The sequence below is a fragment of the Thermobia domestica genome, chromosome 5 (assembly GCF_964235325.1).
Source record: "Thermobia domestica chromosome 5, izTheDome1.hap1.1, whole genome shotgun sequence".
In the NCBI taxonomy this organism is placed as follows: domain Eukaryota; kingdom Metazoa; phylum Arthropoda; class Insecta; order Zygentoma; family Lepismatidae; genus Thermobia; species Thermobia domestica.
The window spans coordinates 83,353,447-83,373,704 of NC_137458.1; the positions used below are offsets into that span (position 1 = coordinate 83,353,447).

General features: G+C 34.1%; 1 protein-coding gene across 1 annotated transcript in view; it reads right to left on the reverse strand.

Annotated features, from left to right (window-relative positions):
* Nucleotides 1-16,567: 16,567 nt before the first annotated feature.
* The window catches only part of LOC145685156 (uncharacterized), a 72,759-nt gene continuing 69,068 nt past the window's right edge, over nucleotides 16,568-20,258 (reverse strand). The window contains exons 10-11 of the mRNA XM_081757509.1: nucleotides 19,686-19,792; nucleotides 16,568-16,608 (exon numbers count right to left, since the gene is read on the reverse strand). Coding sequence (XP_081613635.1) covers nucleotides 16,568-16,608; nucleotides 19,686-19,792 — 148 coding nt within the window. The remainder of the gene's footprint in view (nucleotides 16,609-19,685; nucleotides 19,793-20,258) is intronic.

A 20,258-nucleotide genomic window follows, 5' to 3' on the forward strand; every position in this document is an offset into this window, starting at 1 on the left:
TTAAATTCTAGCCCGAAATTATGTATCATATTACCCTATTCCTATTTAAAAAACTTGACCTTAATTCAAAATGGCGGATTTCAAGATGGCTGCCGTCAAGGTCATACGTACCATATGACTTCCCCCTAGGCGCTATACCTATCTACATGGTTGTTCTTTCATTAACACTCCGTTTACAAAGTGTAGTAAGGGACTTCTGCAGTAATCTCTATTAACCACATCACAACCTTTAAAAATTATTAAAAAATAGAAAACATGCACCACGGCAAAAATTTCTGTCATCACAAGTAATGAATACATGTCCTCTATCAGCAATAGAAATTTCATTGAAATCGGAGCCGGACAATTGGGTGATGTCCCTTGTTAGGTAATGCATACGTGTCGAAAAGAACGACAGAAGAATAGTTGCAGGCGTCAAGTTTCGCCGGTTTCTTTAAAATTCAAAATGTTTATTTCAACCAGGTAGGAAGTTAGACTAACACTACAAGTCATATTATCTGGGAATGACAAGCAATATCTCTCAAAATAATCAAATTATCGTGAATTTGGTCTTATTCCAATTACTGTATAAAATATGAGCTCCAATCCTGTAATTATTATTGTATACATTGGGAAGTAAAACAGTAAGTAATCTTTATATTCCATAATAGAAATGAAAACAAGATTCACAAAAGAAGGAGTCATCTTCAAATATTTGGTTGCATATTTGGTTGAATTCAATAACTGCTAAGAACCCGTATCTACAAAAGATTTTGTATTATAAGTTTTCTGACTTCATTGAAAGCCATGTTCCCAGAGTTTAGTAAGGTTTAGAAATAATTTTATTTTGTGGTAACAAGGCAAAACACACTTCAATGTGCTTATCAGAAATTCACATTATTTTCTTTCTAAGGAGAATTTTCATGAGGCAACATATATGACATTATCATAATATCATGCATTGTTTACCAATATACGTATATATGTATATAAGAAAATTACCTGATAAGCCATGGCCACGATTCGTAGCTCATGATTTTTAAGGCATCCAGTGTACTGTTTCGTGTGTACGCTAAAATTTCGGAGCTAATACTCTGACAACTGAGAGGTATTTTCCATTTGGCCATAACGTTTCTACAAAGAGGTAGAGAAATTGCTATTAATTTCAGGAAATACCTGAAAGTGAATTGTTTTACAAGAGAAACTTAATTATTTTTTATTTCACATTATCTTGCCAATTATTAAGAAAGTTTAATTACATATAATTATTTATTTTAGGCATTTGCATAACTTTCCAAACATGCACAAACCATAGATGAATCAGTTAATTGGGTTAAACGGGAAATTACTGTTTGGACAACAAATTTTAAAGAAGTTTTATTACTACACTTGTATTCAGCTTTATATTTATATCAAATTGTTGTTCCATTAAACTCTGTCACTGTAAAATGCAATTTATTGTTAAATATGATTTAACAACAATTAAAACTTGAAAAATTATGATTAAAGGAAAGATTTGGAATGGTAAAAAACTTCAATAACAACTGGATGTCACTCAGCAAGTAAATGGTAACGGTAAATGGTAATAAGAATATGATAATTATCATCTACGAACTATATTATGACTTTTACAATTCATCTGGTCACACAATTGAACATCTAGGGGCCCGGTGGCTCAGAGGTAGAGCATTCACCTCTGGTGCTTGAGGTCCCGGGTTCGATCCTACCCCTCGCCAATGGAAATTTGTGGTGTACAAGCACCGTTTGCGTAGGTTTTCTCGGGGATTTCCCGTTTCCTCTCATTGACGGCTGTTAACGCTAAGTTTCCATACACTCTTTTACTACCATTGCATATAGTAATAGCATAATTAATATAAAAATGTGTTTAATATTACTACTTTTTTGTTTATCCTAACACTGAGATTGTACCTTAATTGTCTACGTCAATCGGAGAGAAGGACGTATTACGGAAAATAATAAAAAAAATCTCCCATAACTGCCTATGAATGAAGGAAACTTTCAAGCAATGCCACTACCAATACATTACAAGTTGCACTGGCTCCATATTGCTATGAACGGAAAAAAAGAAGAGTAACGAACATAAACCCGCAAATTAAATATTCACTATTACTAGCTGCTGTCTCGCTAAATCTAATAAGCAAATAGTAATTAAATATGCTGGACAGAGTTTTTCAAAACAACACTGACAACTTTTGAGAGGTACACCAAGATAAGATTTTAAAAAGTATAGAATCCTGTTTAGACGAAAAGTATAGAAATATATCTATGTTTCAGAATCCTCCCTCAACTATTTTTATAGAAGTAGTTTGTGAGTACTTCAAATTGTATGACTGCAGCCAAATTGTCACTATAAAAATTATTGCAGAGCAGCTTAGGATTCTGAAATATGTATTTTTTTGGATAGGGCACATGTTAGTTCCTAAGTGAAATCATACGGTATGTCACATAGCTTTGAAGTTTTAGAGCCTTGGAGCTATGGACCTTTAAACTTCATTTCCTCGTGTTGTTGACAGGCCATAACTCCAAACGGAAGCATTTGCTCTCCCAGCTTGGTCTATACGTTCCGTCTTATCTTGGTGTTAAAAATCACCTCCCAAACGTTGGTGGTGTTATTTTGAAACACCCTGTATACTGGAATCCAAGCAATGTATGATGTTACACTTCCCCGCTAGCCGGGAAATCAATGCCCATTGCATGCATATCCAGGCTGCAGTGGGTCTCCTGTCTCCCCAACATGTATCTGTTGAATTAGGCAGTTACCCAAGAAACGTAGAAGGGAAAACTCTAATATTGGCCGCTAGTGCTAGAAGACTTTTTGATCCTCCGGGGAACGAGCCAGGAACTATTCAATTCATTACCCTTATCTTCTCCGTTAGAAGTTTGAATTGGATACAAGATACGAACTGAAGATTATCTTTTCTTCCACTTCTCAGAAGTTAATGCAAGCAAATTTTCTTACGAGAAAAGTCACCTAATGTTTAATATGTGTGAATGTAAGATTAAACTAAGTGCCAAAATGTTATTCTTGATTTTCAAGTGATAATGAAATATTGTCAATTTGTATACATTCCGGTTAGGTTCTTCTTGCATGAAAAATAAATATACCTTTTTTCTACATGTGCATAACTGAATTTGATAGACTGCAGTAATCAACATGGAAGTTAATAGAAAGAATACAATTCATTCAACACCTCACCAATACAACAAATTTTACATCTTGAACAAACAGTTTGCATGCAGACGTATAAATCCCATTCATCTCCTTTCTCGTTAAGAAAAGAACTAAGTGTAAGAGACATTCGTCAACACAAAGGTACATTTCTTACATAAGGTTATTGCGTCGAATATACGCTCCAGGGGAAAATGCGCACATCGTAAGAAAACGTACAGCATGTGGCAGAAACTGCTATGTAAAGTTTTTGTGCTTATCTGACGGGAGGACGTTCATACCGCTGCTATTTGTTAGTGCACTGAAAGAACAATTTCGCTCACAACTAGAGCTAGGTTGTTGACAAAATTTTGCATGAATGTGTATGTGTGGCATCAAAAAAGTGCCAGATCTAATATTAAGTGTTTGCGTATTGTGCTTTAGGAGAAAAGAAAAGCCCAGAGGATTGCGACTCCGGTAGCTACCGTGAAACCAATTGATGGTACAGTCGTTACAATTGTACGACTTCTGGAAAATGTCTACGTAACTTTCCATTTCGTTGTACCATGACCTCTCTAGACCTCAACATCGGTTGCATAACGTGAGTGACACTCAAACGTATAATATAATTTTTTCATTATAGAAATGCTGGAATATATCTCAGCCTGTAGGCTTGACCGAAAACGGATTTTTTACCGTTGCTTCAAACTAAACCCAATATGTTATGCAGCAATGTCTCCTGTGTGTCCAATGACAACAGCTTCACATCTCAAAGGGCATCGTCAACCACGTAATTTGCCTCTTTGCATCCATTGCCACAGTAACACATTATCTCCTGCTACTACAGGAAGAAAACGTTAAAGTGCTACTATTCTTAAATGTGATCACTATATGACTGTGCTACTTCAGATTATGTTAAAGGCTATTGCTTTCGAAAGAAAACAGAAAAATTAAAATAGAAAAGCCACAAAGACGCACAAATATTGCATTGCAGGGCCATTCATAATCGGTAACTTGTAACAAAAGCAATTATCGTGGTGTCTATAATGGATAATTTTACGAAGAAGAAAACGGACAAGAGTGACACACAGTGTATCAGATACGCACTGTGGTATCATGTTTCGTGCATATCTGTCCAAGATATGATCTCCTTCGTCTGTGATCAGTGCCACAAATAAGATAAGTTTTACTTCTTGGGATAGTGTTTTCTTTGCAACTGTTTAACTCATGTTATACGAACATAAGAGTGTGTAGACAGTTCAGATCATCTACTCTTATGTTAGGAGTTATAATACTTGAAAGAAGGATTTTGAAATTCGTTTATGATTTACTAATACAAGTAAAGTGCTTCAATGGTAACGAAAGATCGTTCTCTGTTACAAAAAGCAAAAAATAAATTTTCGTTTCTTTGCATGAAAGTCTCTTCCTAATTTCTTGGTGTTTTCACCATGTAAGTTTGCGATATTGATTCATTGGATGATTCAATAATGTGGTTTTATATTAGGGTGTCAGTTATTTGATGTATTGATTGTCAGTAGTTTTACATTACCCCAGCATCTGGAAATATGCGCCCTTACCACCCTCTGGCATATTTTGGTGTATGATGCCATTCTGTAAAAATTTTTCTTCATGTTTGCTAGTGACATAATTTACGGAGGTATTAAACTTTCCTACTGCATACTGATTTTCGGATTCCTCTCTTCCATCTGTGCCTGAGAGCTCATTTTAAACTTAGGGGGTTCATATTCGACGCAGTGACCTAACAATTATACATTTCCTAGATAAAGTAGGCCCAATTATCTACAATGCACTACACTCTGTATAAAAAATTAGTGCTTACTACTGAAATACACGTACTGGTTAATGTTCTAAATGTATAGATTTGGTAGGAACTTATTTTCAGGTATACTCAAGAACTTGCACTAACTAGAAAATCAATATTTGTTTATTTATTATGTGTAATGAAAGACCAAATTACATGTTATTGATGTGATGACCTTGATCAGATAGTCATTTTAACCACGTCCAGTAATTATGATTCTAGATAATATATCACTGCAATCTGTATCTTATGAAGTTGCTCGTACACTACCGTTTTAAATAATAAAAGTGAAATCAATACAATATATATTTACTTGGTTTGTATCTACACAGACCAATTTCGTAGCCATACTATTAAGTATAAGGTATTCAAACTTTATAACTACCAGATACTAACCAATGTTTTTCTCATTTCACAGTCGAGAACGAGGTTTTAAACTATCCTAGAGCGATTAGTATACGGATCCGTAAGGGACATAGTAACAAATTGAAACAACACGGGTAATTGTATAATCACTTTAAGAATAAATATTATATATAAATCACATAAAATCAAGACTTAAATAACTTTCACTTTCAGCCTAACTCACACATTGTAACTCACTTTTGCAATTTCATATCATTCTTAGATATTGCTCACTTACGTATGATTCCTGAAGAGCTCGAACAAAACAATGAAAATTCTGAAAATTGTACCTGAGAACTCATAATACAATATGTCACATTTAAATATGCATCAACGTTAATAGCAATAGCAGTTTGAAACTAATAGTTTTTTATTGAAGACTACACTGTAACTATCCATTGAATATGAAATAGCTAATTAATACGTTAATTTAGAGATATATAGCCCTTATATGTCTTTTTCCATAACGTTGCAGAAAACTTTAAATGTAGTTTTCTCGCCACAACATAACGACTGCCTGAAATAGTTATACTTTCCGATGAATGATCATGAAAATAGTAAATCGTAATTAGATAATTAGTTCAAAAATCAAAGAAATCGCTGATCAATCGCCTGTTAACATCTGATAGACAATAATTCACAAAGGCATTGGTGGTTAGCAATAAAAAGATGAGTTCCAATATTCCTTCGATACAGACACATTTAAGATTGAATTAAAGAAGTGAATAGAATTATATGGATTACATTTTTGAATTCTGGAGACATGATTTTAGACCTGTGTTTTAATGTAAAAAATTCAATCAAATTATAAAAATCTCAAAAATAACTAAATCAATACTTGTAATACCGACACATATAATTAATCAAAATGTGAGAAATTGTTATTAATTATATTCAAAACATTGAAATTTGCTAAACTAAATTTCGAAGACTAAAATACACTAACAGGGGACATTGTAGTACCTTAAAGCTAAAAATAGTAATAGTAACAAAAGTTACAATTTTAGAATTTTTAAGAAGAAAATATCAGATAATAGGACACAAGTATAATAGAATTATTAGTATCACATAACAAATATATGTAATTTGAAGAAATAAGATTATGCGAACGAATACAGCAAACATTAATATCTATAGATGATTACATACCAATATGCAAATAAAGTGATTGTGCTCTTTCTATTTTATGAAAGCAAGCAGTATCAACATATTGAGTTTGTTTTCTACACTAAATATAAGAACGTGTTATTTTGGTATTCTACACGTCAGAATAAATTGCAGCATAAAGTGTCTTAATTGTAGTTTCTTACCTCATTTTTTCCCTTATATTCCTGTACCGGTTTCCCTGTGAAAGAGGAAATAAACCTGAATATTGTCCTACTAATGAAATCCGAACACATCTGTTAGCACGTGGACCAAACGCATATTGGTTGGGTATTTCACTTATCCCTATCCTTTGTCTTTTCTTCCTTTCCTTTATACCACATGCAACAAAGCAAATAGCTTTGTACGAAAAGAAGAAGCAATACTCAAGAATGGATATTAAGCTGCATCCAAAGAATAAATTCCCAACACTTCCAAAGCAAACTGAAAGACGATAATGTTTAAGTAAACATGTGTAACGTAGTTCTCTATATAATAGAAAATTAGCTATAAGGAAATTACGTATAAAATACGAGTAAAACACTATAACTTAGGAATAAAAAAGGGCTGATGAATTCGTACAGATTAAGTCATTGTAACAATCATTTAGTTACACAAGAACCGCGAATCGATCATTTCTAACCAAACTCCTTTTTCAATTCTCTCACATAGATCATATTTGGTTATAAATGCGTCTGAATTTTATGAGTTTTATGCATTTGGAGGAGAAACACCATTAATTGGAACAGTTTGTTTTGTCCACTACTGTCGAAGATTATTTCACTAGCGTCGTACTGCCTATTCCCTAATAACATGTTGCAGAAAGTCTTTCACTATATTTGATTTTAACTTGCTAAACTTTCCGTGCACTGTACACCAGCTGCAGGCATTTTGAAAGAGTTGCTCGCCAATATCGTAACTTGATTATCACTTGCCAGATTTTACTTGGCACGGAGCCTTGTTGCAAAATTGTAGCAAGTATGTGAGTTCTAGTTTATTCCAGCAGTTGGCACAAAAGTCTAATCTTAGAAATCTCCCTGTCAGGGCGCCATTTGTAGTATTTTGAAGTGTGTGAAGCATTAAAACAAGTGGATATTTAAAATAATTATGTAAGTATGCAGTATATAGAGATAATTTATATTTTAAACGTGTGTTGTTTGACAAAGTTGTTGAGAAAACTATACTGTGTGATTGTACGTATACAGTAAATGTTCGGTTTCTAAAAGGCATGCAATGCAGTTCAAGTATATACCTGCAGAAGACTTACTACACTCACTAGCTGAAGACTGCTGCAGACTTGCAATGCTAGTGTAAACTTGTAGAAGACTTACTAAAAACGTACTGTTGACTTGCAGTGCAAGTGGTATCCTTATAGAGACTTGCACCAAACCTGCACTAACTTGCTTCCAACTTCATTTGCACTTGCATTGACAGTGGAAGCTTGCAGTAGGCTTGCTGTGCAAGTAAATCCCTTGCAGAAACATGCTTTGCAAACTTACTATACACTTCCATTGCAGGTGTGATGCAAGTTCGAAGAGCGTCAACTAGGAAGTTTACACAGGCATGCTGCAAATTTGCCAGACTTGAATTGCAAATCTGCTGCAAGTTTGTTGCACATCAGTTTTGCTATCTGAGTTACGGTTATATTAGAACAGCATTAAAGATTTTTTTCCATATTTAATGAAAGTTAAAAGCAATTTTATGCGATTCAATGGTTTAGAATTCTACTAGGTACATGTATCTGCATCAGTTTTGATCATTAGATGCACCATTTGTTTAATTTATTTATGTGATAGGAACGTAGAGAATAAGCGTTTGACCACATATGAAATTCCTGACATTCAATGATGGGTTAGAAGGTGAAGCAGAATACGGTGTTAGAAATCGATTGTTTGCACTCAAACAAATGGGGAAAATATGTTATGTGCGAGTTTCAAAAAGATTATATTTTTAGAATTTGAGTTGATATCTACAATAACAGAAAGAGTCTGCAAAAAGTTAAATCCAAATTTTTTAACACATAATATACTACAGTACTGGAATCTATCTATCTTACGGAAATAATCTTGAATTAATAGACAACTTCTGTATCCCTACACTAGAACAAAAACGAAATGTGATAGATCTTATTTTTCTCCGTAAAATAGCACAAAATGTGTTAATTGTAAAGATCTGATATCGACACTAAATTGTCATGTCTCGAAATACAGTACATAATAAGTAAATAAATGAATGAATATGACGATGCATTTGAGATGTCTAAGAATGTCATTTGAAACATACGTCGTTCGTATATATAATAGGTGTGGGAGAGCAGTTATTTAATTCAAAATTCAGTGTAAATATAACGAATTTAACAAATTTAGACTCTTGAATGTATTAACAATATATAGTGGATAGTACCAATTGAAGTCAAAATACAGTATAACACCATCGCATTTCTATACTTGTTCAAATGCGAACCACATAAAGCTTTGAAAGCCTTTTTGATTCGGTGGTTAAAGAAATGATTTTTTTCTATAGAAAAGACGATATCATTGTGACAATTCCATTAGTTATCTATCTGTAGCAGATAGCCTTCTTAAAATTAGTGCCAATACTTTGGAACCATTAATAAACCAGAGAAGTATAGATTTGTAATGGAAACACAAGTCGATTTGTATAACAAAGTTATTGTAAACAAGTAATCAGAGATGTTTGACAAAAAAAGGGAGAAGGTAATATAAACACCTCATTTTGGTATTATGCGCTCAGACTTAAAGATCGAGCAACTAAGAAAAAGAAGTCAGTATTTATAAATGTTTATAACACAACTAAATATTGGTATACACTGTAGATCAAATGTTTAGGGAATTCAAAACGAAAGCATCAAAAGACGCTATCTCTTTTTGTACTGTAATTTACTTGATATTGCATGAACTAGAAGAGTAATTTCTTTATAAATGTATTGAAATAAAGAATGTAAGTACTCTTCCATCAATGAAAATGCACTTTTGACCCACAAAAGAAAATTGGAGAAAGTTAGGGTAGTAAGGGACCTCAGCTAAAAGGAGAATACACAAGAAGCAAAACAAGTAATACATATTACGCCTCTAAAAATAACGTACATAAACAATGAAAATAAAAGACCACTCAAATGTGTTAATTATGTAATGCTGAAAAGTATTTTTTTCGAATAAAGAACTAAGAAATGACAACTGTGTAAAATGCGCATATAAGGAAATTTTTGCTTCTCAATTATTTTCTGCTTTGTATCTTATATTTAATATTTGCAATTTTGTATTTTCTATAGGTTGCGATTCGTAATCACAGATATGACAGTTCTTATATTGTCCCGTTTTATAAACATCACAACACATATAAAAGTAATTGTTAATCGTAAACGCGTTTGTGTCAATTTTAGTTGACTGTTTAATATAACACAAATACAGAATAAATTTGTTGTTGTGTCAGCAAGAAATAATTATTAAAAGATTTAAAAAGTAAGTCACTATATGTGACAGAAACACTATTAATTAAGCATTCATTTTCTGGGTTATTTTAACCCATTCGCGATTCAAGGAAGTAAGAAACTTGAGTGGTGTAAGCGTAAATTTAGTTTTATATCACGCGACAATGGAATTAGAAATTAAAGTATTAATATGTAGTACATTTTTATCTAATTATAAACATCTTTACAAAATACAAATTATCAATTTAATACTTTATTTTTATAATTATAGATTCATCATTTATCGATGCTGCTAATTGTCATATTGTATTACTTTTATTCAAGACAGATTTTACTCTATTATACCTCTTCAATTCCAATAACGTAGCAGCGCGGCAGCACATATTTGATAGAATGTCAATAAAGAAAGGAATATTTGTTTCAAAATAGCTGAGCACTTTCGAATATCGAAATCTCGTAGCTTACATCAGTTATCCGGATTGATATTACATCTCAAAGACAATAACCATAATATTCTGAATTCACGTTTGACAGAGAAAGCAAAATCAACAACTGAACGAAAAATTAAAAAAGTCAACTACATTCAGAAAGATAAACCAACACTCAATTTAGATAAAGGAGACATAAATGCAATTTAAAGCAGTATTTTTAATACTCATTTCCGCCGTCTGAAAGGTAATAAGAAAACAGTGAACAATTGTGAACACTGACAAGTGGGTTTCCATTAATATATGTTTATGATAAACAGAAAATTACGTTTCATTTCACTACTACAATCTATTCTACTTCATTCACTGCACCGTCGTTCCGAAAGTTCGGTGGATTATTTTTAATCAATTTTACCCATTCACATTTCTTTCCTTGTGTTAATCTTTTCGAATTGTGTCTAAGCTGAAAATAGAGATAATGTTCTCGAAAGGTATTTCCTGGAGGAATGGTTTGTTTCCTGCGATAAATATTTGCCTCTTGCTTACATTTTTCTAAAGTAAAACACTTACAGCTTTTATTCATAACAGTTCACAGATTGGGATAATAATCTAAAATTGAGCATAAATTGTTTAGATTTATTGTGGATTTGTGATTACATTGCTGAGTAGTACGAGAAAAAATACATACCATACTAATATAATCACTTATACATAAGCAACTTGTTGATGTTTACGAAAACATTTATAGCACATCGGTTTAAGAAACGAAGAAATCATTGCAATTATGATACAAGTGACAATGAAAAAGACCGACAAAAGTTAGAGCATATGGGTCAAACGCAGAAAAATGTTAACCATGTAATTACAACGTATGGATCTAACCAAGAAAATTATTAGGAACATCCTTGACTATATGTTGAAAGTTTTTTTTTTCATATTCATGTAAAATCCATGAAAAGCATTCTTAAAGGTTTAAATAATAGTAGTACCACAAAACATTAGCAAATTACTGAATTTCAAAGTCAGGTAATAAAAATTTAAAAAACTATCAAAATCGTAGAGTAATAATGCTCAATAAGAAGATTCTGCGAGAAAAATCAAAGATTTCAAGGATCACTGGAATTTTCTGGGGACTAAGTAATGAAATTTTACATAAACCTAGCCACAAAAGTATCTCACCCCCCTAGGTGCAATAATTGGATTGCTTGGGGTCCAGGTCATTTGAAATTCTGAGAACGCCTAGACAGATGCAACCCAACTTACACGTAATTTTTCTCGGCAAGGACAGCAGTTGGTAGCCCTGATCCAGGGGTTTATCCACGTAAAATTGTAAAGTAGGTTACTAACGAAACAGTTCATAATTCTAAGAGGAATCTCTATGGTTCGGATCATGTTTTCCAAAGAACACCATATATTTATCTTAATATTGCTGTGTATGTAATGTATTATTTCTTTATATACTGTATGTTTAAAGGAATAAAAATACTGACCACGCATGAATCAAAATGCTTGAAAGTAGCTGAAAATATCAAATGTAGAACAAGTGCTGGAAATAAGTTAGTAAATGATTGCAATCATTGAGAGACCTCCAATTTTCCTCATTCCAACATCTTTTTCTTTCTGGAGGAGAGAAGATGTTTGTTGTCACACTGAGCATGTATTGAAATTTAAATTGGAACATTTGAAAAATATTTAACCTCGCCGGGATTCGAACCCGGTTCCGACGAACAGAAGTTCAACACGCTAACCACTTACCTACTGCGTCAATTAACCTTTTACCTAATGTTTTAGCGAGTTAAAATCGTTGCATGTAAGACTATACAAACTACTAATGCTCGTATGAGAAGACGTTCTTTATGAGTGTAAAAATGACTTACTCGAGATTTCCTTCTTTAACTCAAAAGCAAATTATATAGATCTTCGTCAATGCAGAGAATCTCACGATACCTTTTTCAAGTTAAAGCTACCTCATCGTTTTTAACTGCTCCCGCTTTACATTACTACCCTTCTTCCTCATCGCAACTCCTAATTTCCAAAGAAGAAGAGCCGGAAGCATTTACGCCGACTCCAAAAGTTTCAATATTCGCGATACGCTGGCTAGCTAAAATGTACAAAAAAATTTGAGCAAGAGAACATAACCTAACAAACACCTGCGGGCCATCTAACCAGTTCCTACTACTACTACTACCACTATTATTATTATTATTATTATTATTATTATTATTATTATTATTATTATTATTATTATTATTATTATTATTATTATTATTATTATTATTATTATTATTATTATTATTATTATTGATCGATATAGTAAAACTGCAAGCTTATGAAAATTTAAAAATCCTTGGGCAAGGTTTGAACCAACGACAAAAAATATTTTCATTACTAGAACCTTGCCCTAGAACACTCGGCTAGGAAGACCGACAGCAGTTGGCCTTAATTTCCGCTACATGTAGGTAATGACTCTTGATGCCCTATTTGTATCGGCCGCTAAGATCAGTTGATATCTGAAATTCTTTTTGAATCTCCCGCAGACCAAGGTCTCCGGGGTCGTATCTGGCATCTGGGCCCGTTCCATACACGACAAATTAATTAAGGGGACAATATTGACAAATCTGACAATAATATACGAATATGTATTATTTTCATTGCCCCTAATAGTAATCTTTTTTTTTAACTAAAATGGGCCTACGACTCATTATTGTTTTATTTATCTTTAGTAAGCTGTTTTGTTTATGTAATGTAGTGAACCTGTTTGATGCTTCACTTATAATTTCATTTTTCGTACGGCATATGGAATGACACAATTATGTCTTAATATGGAAACCCCTCGAACAACATGGAGCTTTCCTCGGGGCTGTGGCCCCATTCCCTCACAAGTTACGTCCCTACGTCGTGATTATATTTGTTTCTTAATTGGAAGGTATTGTTTACGAAATTGATTGGGTAATTCTGTTATTTTATTATTATTATTATTATTATTATTATTATTATTATTATTATTATTGCACAGTCGAGACTTGGCTACACATTTTATATTTTATTAATTATCTAATCGGATTCAAGTCATTTTGTTGAAATATCAACACACTCCACTTTAGGTGGTTTGGAGGAGGGATATATTATCCTGTTGCTTTTCATTTGTTTACTTGCACACTACACCAAGCCTGCATATTACATTTCACCTTTCTGTCTCTACGGGAAGTACCCTAAAGGTTGTGATGATAAGAAAATAAGTGATTAAGTGATGAGATCAACAAACTTTGCGTGTTAACAACATTCAAATTATCAGGTTGTCAGAAAAGTCATGACGTATTTCGTTAAAATATGACAAATTATGTTTTGTGGATATACCAGAGTTACAAGCTCTGATGTTAAACGTTGTGTGTAGTAATATTGCTCTTTGTTTGGTTTGGTTTTACAGATTTGATCAGAGATGACGTGGGTCAATGAAAACTTGCCCCCACCACCCACCAGGATCCAGTCTGACCCAAGATCCACGACTCACTTTGGCCAATTCTGACCTACTACCTGTCATGATCCACTCCGACCCACCACCCACCATGAACTACTGCCCCACAAAACACATCGTCATCAACTCTGACACATGATCCACGTCCTCTCTTCTACCGACTAAAGAGTTTGTAATTGTAATGAAACCAGGTTGTCAAATTCTCCATATAATAAACAAGCTTCAGCAATTATTATAAAGCACATGGTAAGCATATATGCATGATGCGAAGCACTGTATTTTTGTTGAATTGAGTTGAGTTGATTTTGAGTTTAACGTCCCATTCCGCAGCGAGGCTTTATGAAACATGCACCTACCCAATGCCGTAAGCGTCGCCAACACCTAGTGGCCCACTTCCGGGTAAACTTCGATCGTCAAACTAGAGAGGAGTCGTAGCATTTCCTAGTGTCCCACTGCCGGCAGCGTTTAGTCGAGTCGGAACAGATATCTCGCGTCGGGGTGTTGAAGATACCACCGCATAGCAGCGAAGACTTTGTATCCCGCGCTCCTGCGATTCGTCGCGGAGAATCGCGAAGGGACGAGCACGAACTATCGCCAGTCATGTGCATGCAGTTATTATTATATATTCCTTTACGAATTGTTACTAAAGTGAGCTAAGGGGATCAAGAATATCCTTAGCCTCAACATCATGAAGTGAAAAATCTTGAGTGCGATAATTGTTAGAGTTTAGACGGCAACTGTCGTAGATCATTCGAAAGTGAGTATGGGATAACTATGAAATAAAGTAAATAAACACTCGTCATTTTGTTATAAAATTACATGGCGAACGCATTTTATCCGATCCGAAACAGTTATCGTCTCATATATACGGTTGAAAGAGTACACTGATTGACCAAATTAAAAAGATCTCAACGATTTATCCCTTTACGAGCGACTTCTAATTCATTGCCTCCGTGGTGAAGTCGGAGAAACACCCACCCAGTAATCACAAGGTTGGTGGTTCGAGCTCTCTCCGGGGTACTTTTTGCTACTTTTTAAGTGCTTTTAGACTCAGCTTAATATAAACAAAAACACATATAGGCTATTTAACATATTTTGGGGTAGTAATTTTGTGGTTCATTGGCGTTTTGTCGCGCCAAAATATGTAGTACACAATGCTTTGAGCAGAGAGGTGGGTCAGAGTGTGTTATAGTGAGTTGTGGGTCACGGTGGGTGGTGCGTCGCAGTGGATCACGGTGGATGATGAGTCGCAGTGGGTCACGGTTGATGATGGGTCGCATTGGATCACACTCTGTTGACCCACTGACCCACTCCAACTCTGGATTTGACACCAAATAGATAATGGAACACCAAAAATTGCATATTCACAGATTTTATTGTTTTACTTCAGGCAAGGGAAAAAGCGCGAATAGTGTTTGTGATTTTTACAGTACTCCATGTTTCTATGTTTTTGTCCCTGTTCTTAAAGAGTTAGTGGAAAAATTGTAAAAGTGAGTAAAACGCGTCAAAATAGGAAACAAGGTACTGAGGAAGGTTCGTTAAATTAATTTGCTTAAAAAAATTCAGTGCCCTGAAATAACAGATTCCAACCAATATAAGTATCTGTCCAATGTCGTGTCGTGAAAAATAAGAGCCCGAGTCGAAAGCGTACGGCAGTGCCTTCGTACATATGAATCGTCAATTTAAAGTTTGCTTCTCTGCACTATTCTATCTGGATAACAATTTACTATTTTATGATAACTCTAATCAGAAAGTCAGAGCATTATTATACTGGAATTGTAAAAGTGTGTAATTATTGAATTCTCTGCAGCTCCATTATTTTCCTCCGAGAACAGTCATGTCTTAGAGTAGTGCCTTAAGCGTTAGTTTCATAATGTTGGTGACGCGAGTTCGATTCCGTCTGTGGCAATTCAGGATGTATTTATAATCTACAAAAATGATACTTCTGATGTATACCAACATGAACAATATACAATTTCTTTGGATGTAGGAGTTGAGACAACTTCCTTTACAGGGGAAATGCCAAGAACACAAAATTGCGTCATCTGTATCAATCTTCGTAATTCTCTGGCAAGTAACGTGTCTGAACAAGAATTGATGAACACATAAGGGGTAAACACGTCCTTACTGCTGTAGTATGGGCCAAAAATGAGTTCCAAGGAATTGTCGCTTGCTGTGTACGAATTGCAAATAAAGGTAGAACTTACAATAGAGATCGCTAGTCACGAGAATGATCCTATTTAAGATGTCACCTCACCTTTCTACTTAGAAGGGGAAACAAGCTGTATTACTGTTATGAGCTAACAAATCTTTATATTCCATTTCTTGTTGTCATAAAATGATACTTCTATCTGTAAGTCCATAAACTTGATAATATTATTGCGTTAATGTATAAACCTAAGAAACATCTGACATACTCTATACCTTTTCTGTTCCTATGAATACCTTCGACTATATTACTTTTTCTTTCCATTGGGGTAATAATAATAATAATAATAATAATAATAATAATAATAATAATAATAATAATAATAATAAAAGAATAACATAATTACAATATCAATTATATCAAGATTATCTTCCCATTCAGAAAAATTACTAATTACCACGACAGAATTTGAACCCAAGTAGCTGCAATGGGAGTTTCCTGCTTTCAGAATTTATTTTAAACAGATCGCCCCAAACGGAGTATTGTTCACCACTGGCGCCTCATATCCTTTCGACGCATTCCAAACACTACAGGAACACGAACACAGAAATACTGAGGAAAATCAAACTTCCGACCTTGCTCTTCAGACGAATTTGAACCCCTAGTGGATTGCGCCTTCAGAAACCGAACGCCCGGTATCACTCTGTAGTGCCACCGGTTTTATTTGCTACAAACTCCTCATATGAATATAAGAAAATAAACTAGTAGCTGTGGAACAGAAACATAGAACTTTCTATTCCTACACGTATTGATATCATTAAAAGGATGCAAAAAATTTATATCTGTCGCCTTTTCTTCTTTGGAAATTAAAAAGTTATGGTAAGGACGAAATGTAATGTAAATTGGGACCATCCCTGCAACCGATAACCAGTCCCGTAACTTAGATTCTTTTCTGTGGGAGACAAGCATTAATGAGACTATTTGGGCCCCCTAGAAAATGTTGATTTTCTAATTATTGAGCACCGTCTCTCCAACTTTCTCTTAATCTTTATGGCCCCCCAGAGCCTGTGGACCCTCCCGCACGGCAAGGTTTTCGGTTCCGTTAGTTAATCCCTGGTCCCATGTGATACATGAAAAAGTTATTAAGGGGACAATATTGATAAATCTCAAAGCCATACGAATAAATATTACTGAAATGATCCACGACTCATTCTTGTTCTATTTACTTTTTGTGTGCTGTTTTGTTTATGTAATTTAGCGACCCTATTTGATGCTTCATTTCTAGGCGGGGAGCTTCTTTGGGGGAGGGGGCAGTTGTCCCCACACAAGTTATGGCTCCGCCAAAGACGTAGGCTCAACTTCAAGAACATTTCGTGATATTTTCCTCATTGAGTAACGTCTATATAACTTGTTTTTGAGTTAAACAAGGAAATTTCGAGTAAGTCATTCAGACACTCACACAAGTTGCTTATATTTTTATTTATATATTTTTTATACTTGTTTATTTTGTTATATTAGAGTATCTTGTTTAAATTCTTCGATGAATCGATTTTAACTAATTATTAGTTTTGGCGGAAGTTTAAATGGCGCGGTAGGTGTTTCACCTACCGCGCCATTTAAACTTCCACTCAAACTAATAGCTAGTTAAAGTCGTTTCATGAAGAGGACGGTGGCAATAGCCAAGTGGTCTCGGGCGTTCGGCTTTGGATCATAAGGCGCAATCCACTGGGGGTTCGAATCCCTCTGAAGAGCAAGGTCAGAATTTAACTGTCCTGGGTATGTATGTGTTCGTGTCCCTGTCGAATATGGTAAAGGGTCAAAGAGGCCTTGTATACGAGGAAACTCGGGTTGCTCAGGAACTGAGGTATGATCGGTTTCTCTTTAAAATAAAGTGGTTAAAGCATTGAACTTCTATTTAGTAGACCCGCGATCGAATCCCGGCCAGACTGAAACCTTTTCAAGTGTTTCTGTTTCAGTTTCAATTTTAATGCATACTCAGTGTGATAAGCATGATCATCTCTCCTAAAGAAAGAAACAGGTGTTGGAATGAGGAGAATTGGAGAAGGTCTCTCAATGAAGGAAATCATTTACAAAATTATTTCCAGCAGTTTTTCTACATTTGATATTTTCAGCTACTTTCAAGCATTTTCTGATTCATAAAAAATCAGTGTTTTTATTTCTTTTAATATACAGTGTATAATAAAAATACATTACATACACAGCAATATTGAGATTAACATATGATGTTCATTGAACAACACGCTCTGAACCAGAGAGATTGATCTCAGAATGGAGAAATCTTTCGTGCCTCAACTGCTCACAATTTTATTTGTATAACGACTTCAATCAGTCTTACCAGCTGCTGTCAGTGTCGAGAAAAATTACGTGTAAGTTGGGTTGTGTCTTGTCTAGGCGTTCTCACAATTGCAAAAGACCTGGACCCCAAGTAATGGAAGTAAAGCACTTAGGGGCAGATACTTTTGTGGCTGGGTGTACAATCTAAACGGAACGAATTAGATTTATATACCGTCTTATTTTACATATTCAGTGCATTAATTATAATATATGTATCAGAATAATGAAAATAATCAATGTCCAAAAATATACCTGATCAAGGATTTTCATCCATAGAAATGAGTGTTATCCTGTATTCAATTATATTCAATTATTTTTAACGACCAATGATATGTTATAGATTTATGTGGTATTTATATATCATGTTACGAAAACAGTAATAAACCATGAATCAATTTTCCGTTCTCTGTTAGCCTGTTAACTATAATAAAAAAATTGTCTCTATTCAAAATAGAACATACTAAATGAAGACCCACAAAATCCATTCGTATGAACAAATGAATTATGATTAAAATACATAATATAGTACAATGTTTCGAAAATACGAAAATATAACTGAAAGCACTGAATATAACATCTTAATGCTAGTACATAATTCATATTAAATCTCTTCCTTTAAGATGAGGCAATATTCTGCTAAATTGAATAATATATTACAAATATTTCAATTATTAAGTGTTACACCCTTTATTCTTACTTTCTACGATTATGTTAGACCGAAAAGTGCCAAGAAAGGTGCGTAATTTTATCCGCAAAACATTTCAAGGAAATAGCTATCGATTAAACATAAACACCAATATTGTTTTCTAGAAGCTTTCAGATGGTTCAGGAAGTATATTGGTTTTAAATTTTGAGCACTAACAGACTTTATTTTAGAAATGAATTTGCCTTGTTATTCCTAATACTATCTTAAGTATCTAAGTTAATATATATATCATTTCATTATAACTTGTATTGCTTCTTTGAAAAAATAATGAGGATGTCATCAAATCAGAACAAGTTCTACTTCACGGATAAATCACCAACGTAAGAATTTCTTTAAAGAAATCCTAAACTACGATCATCGTGCTATTCAGTAAACTAGTAGGACCATATTTAAGTTAGTTATTAGTGGCAAGAAGTCATCTTCCCTTGTTTAATTAAAGTAACATTCGGCTAATTACTTTCGATATATGTATAGTGGTCTGTATATGTATTTCTAAAGAACCGTATGGTATAATATTATAAATAATGTTATATTCAGGTACCGGGAATTTACATGGTGTTATAATTATTAGTTTCTGCATGTCAATCCATATCCCATTCTTACCCATCATCTCTAATTTTCCAAACAATACATCTCTTGTATAACCAAATGCTGGAAAAGATACCATCGTTATGAAGTACCCAAATACACCAGCAAATGCTCCTCCGAACCTATAAAAATAGAAAATCTTAGTATTTGAAACAAATACTTACATGATACAAGTACTAATATTAAAAATGACGTGTTAAATTGCAATCAACATATCTAGTATATGCTTGCTATAGGAAGCTGAATTTATTACATCAAACCCAAAGAATAAAATAAACAAACTAAAGGAGAATCATCATCATAGGTATTCTGCCTTTATTGGCAGGTCACTTGCCGCAGCTGAGAAGCTTCCATGCTCCACGGTAATCCGCTAACTTTTTCGTCTTCGCGTATGATCTTTCTGTTTTTATATCATCCATTAATTGTAGTCTCCTTCTCTTCCTCCCTCTCTTTCCCGCCACCATACCTTTTAGGACGTCCCTCATGATGCAGTCTCTTCTTAGGCAATGTCCCAACCAGTTTCTCTTCCTTTTCCTAATAATATCTAAAAGTGTTCTTTTCTCATCCACCATTTCTAATACTCTCTTA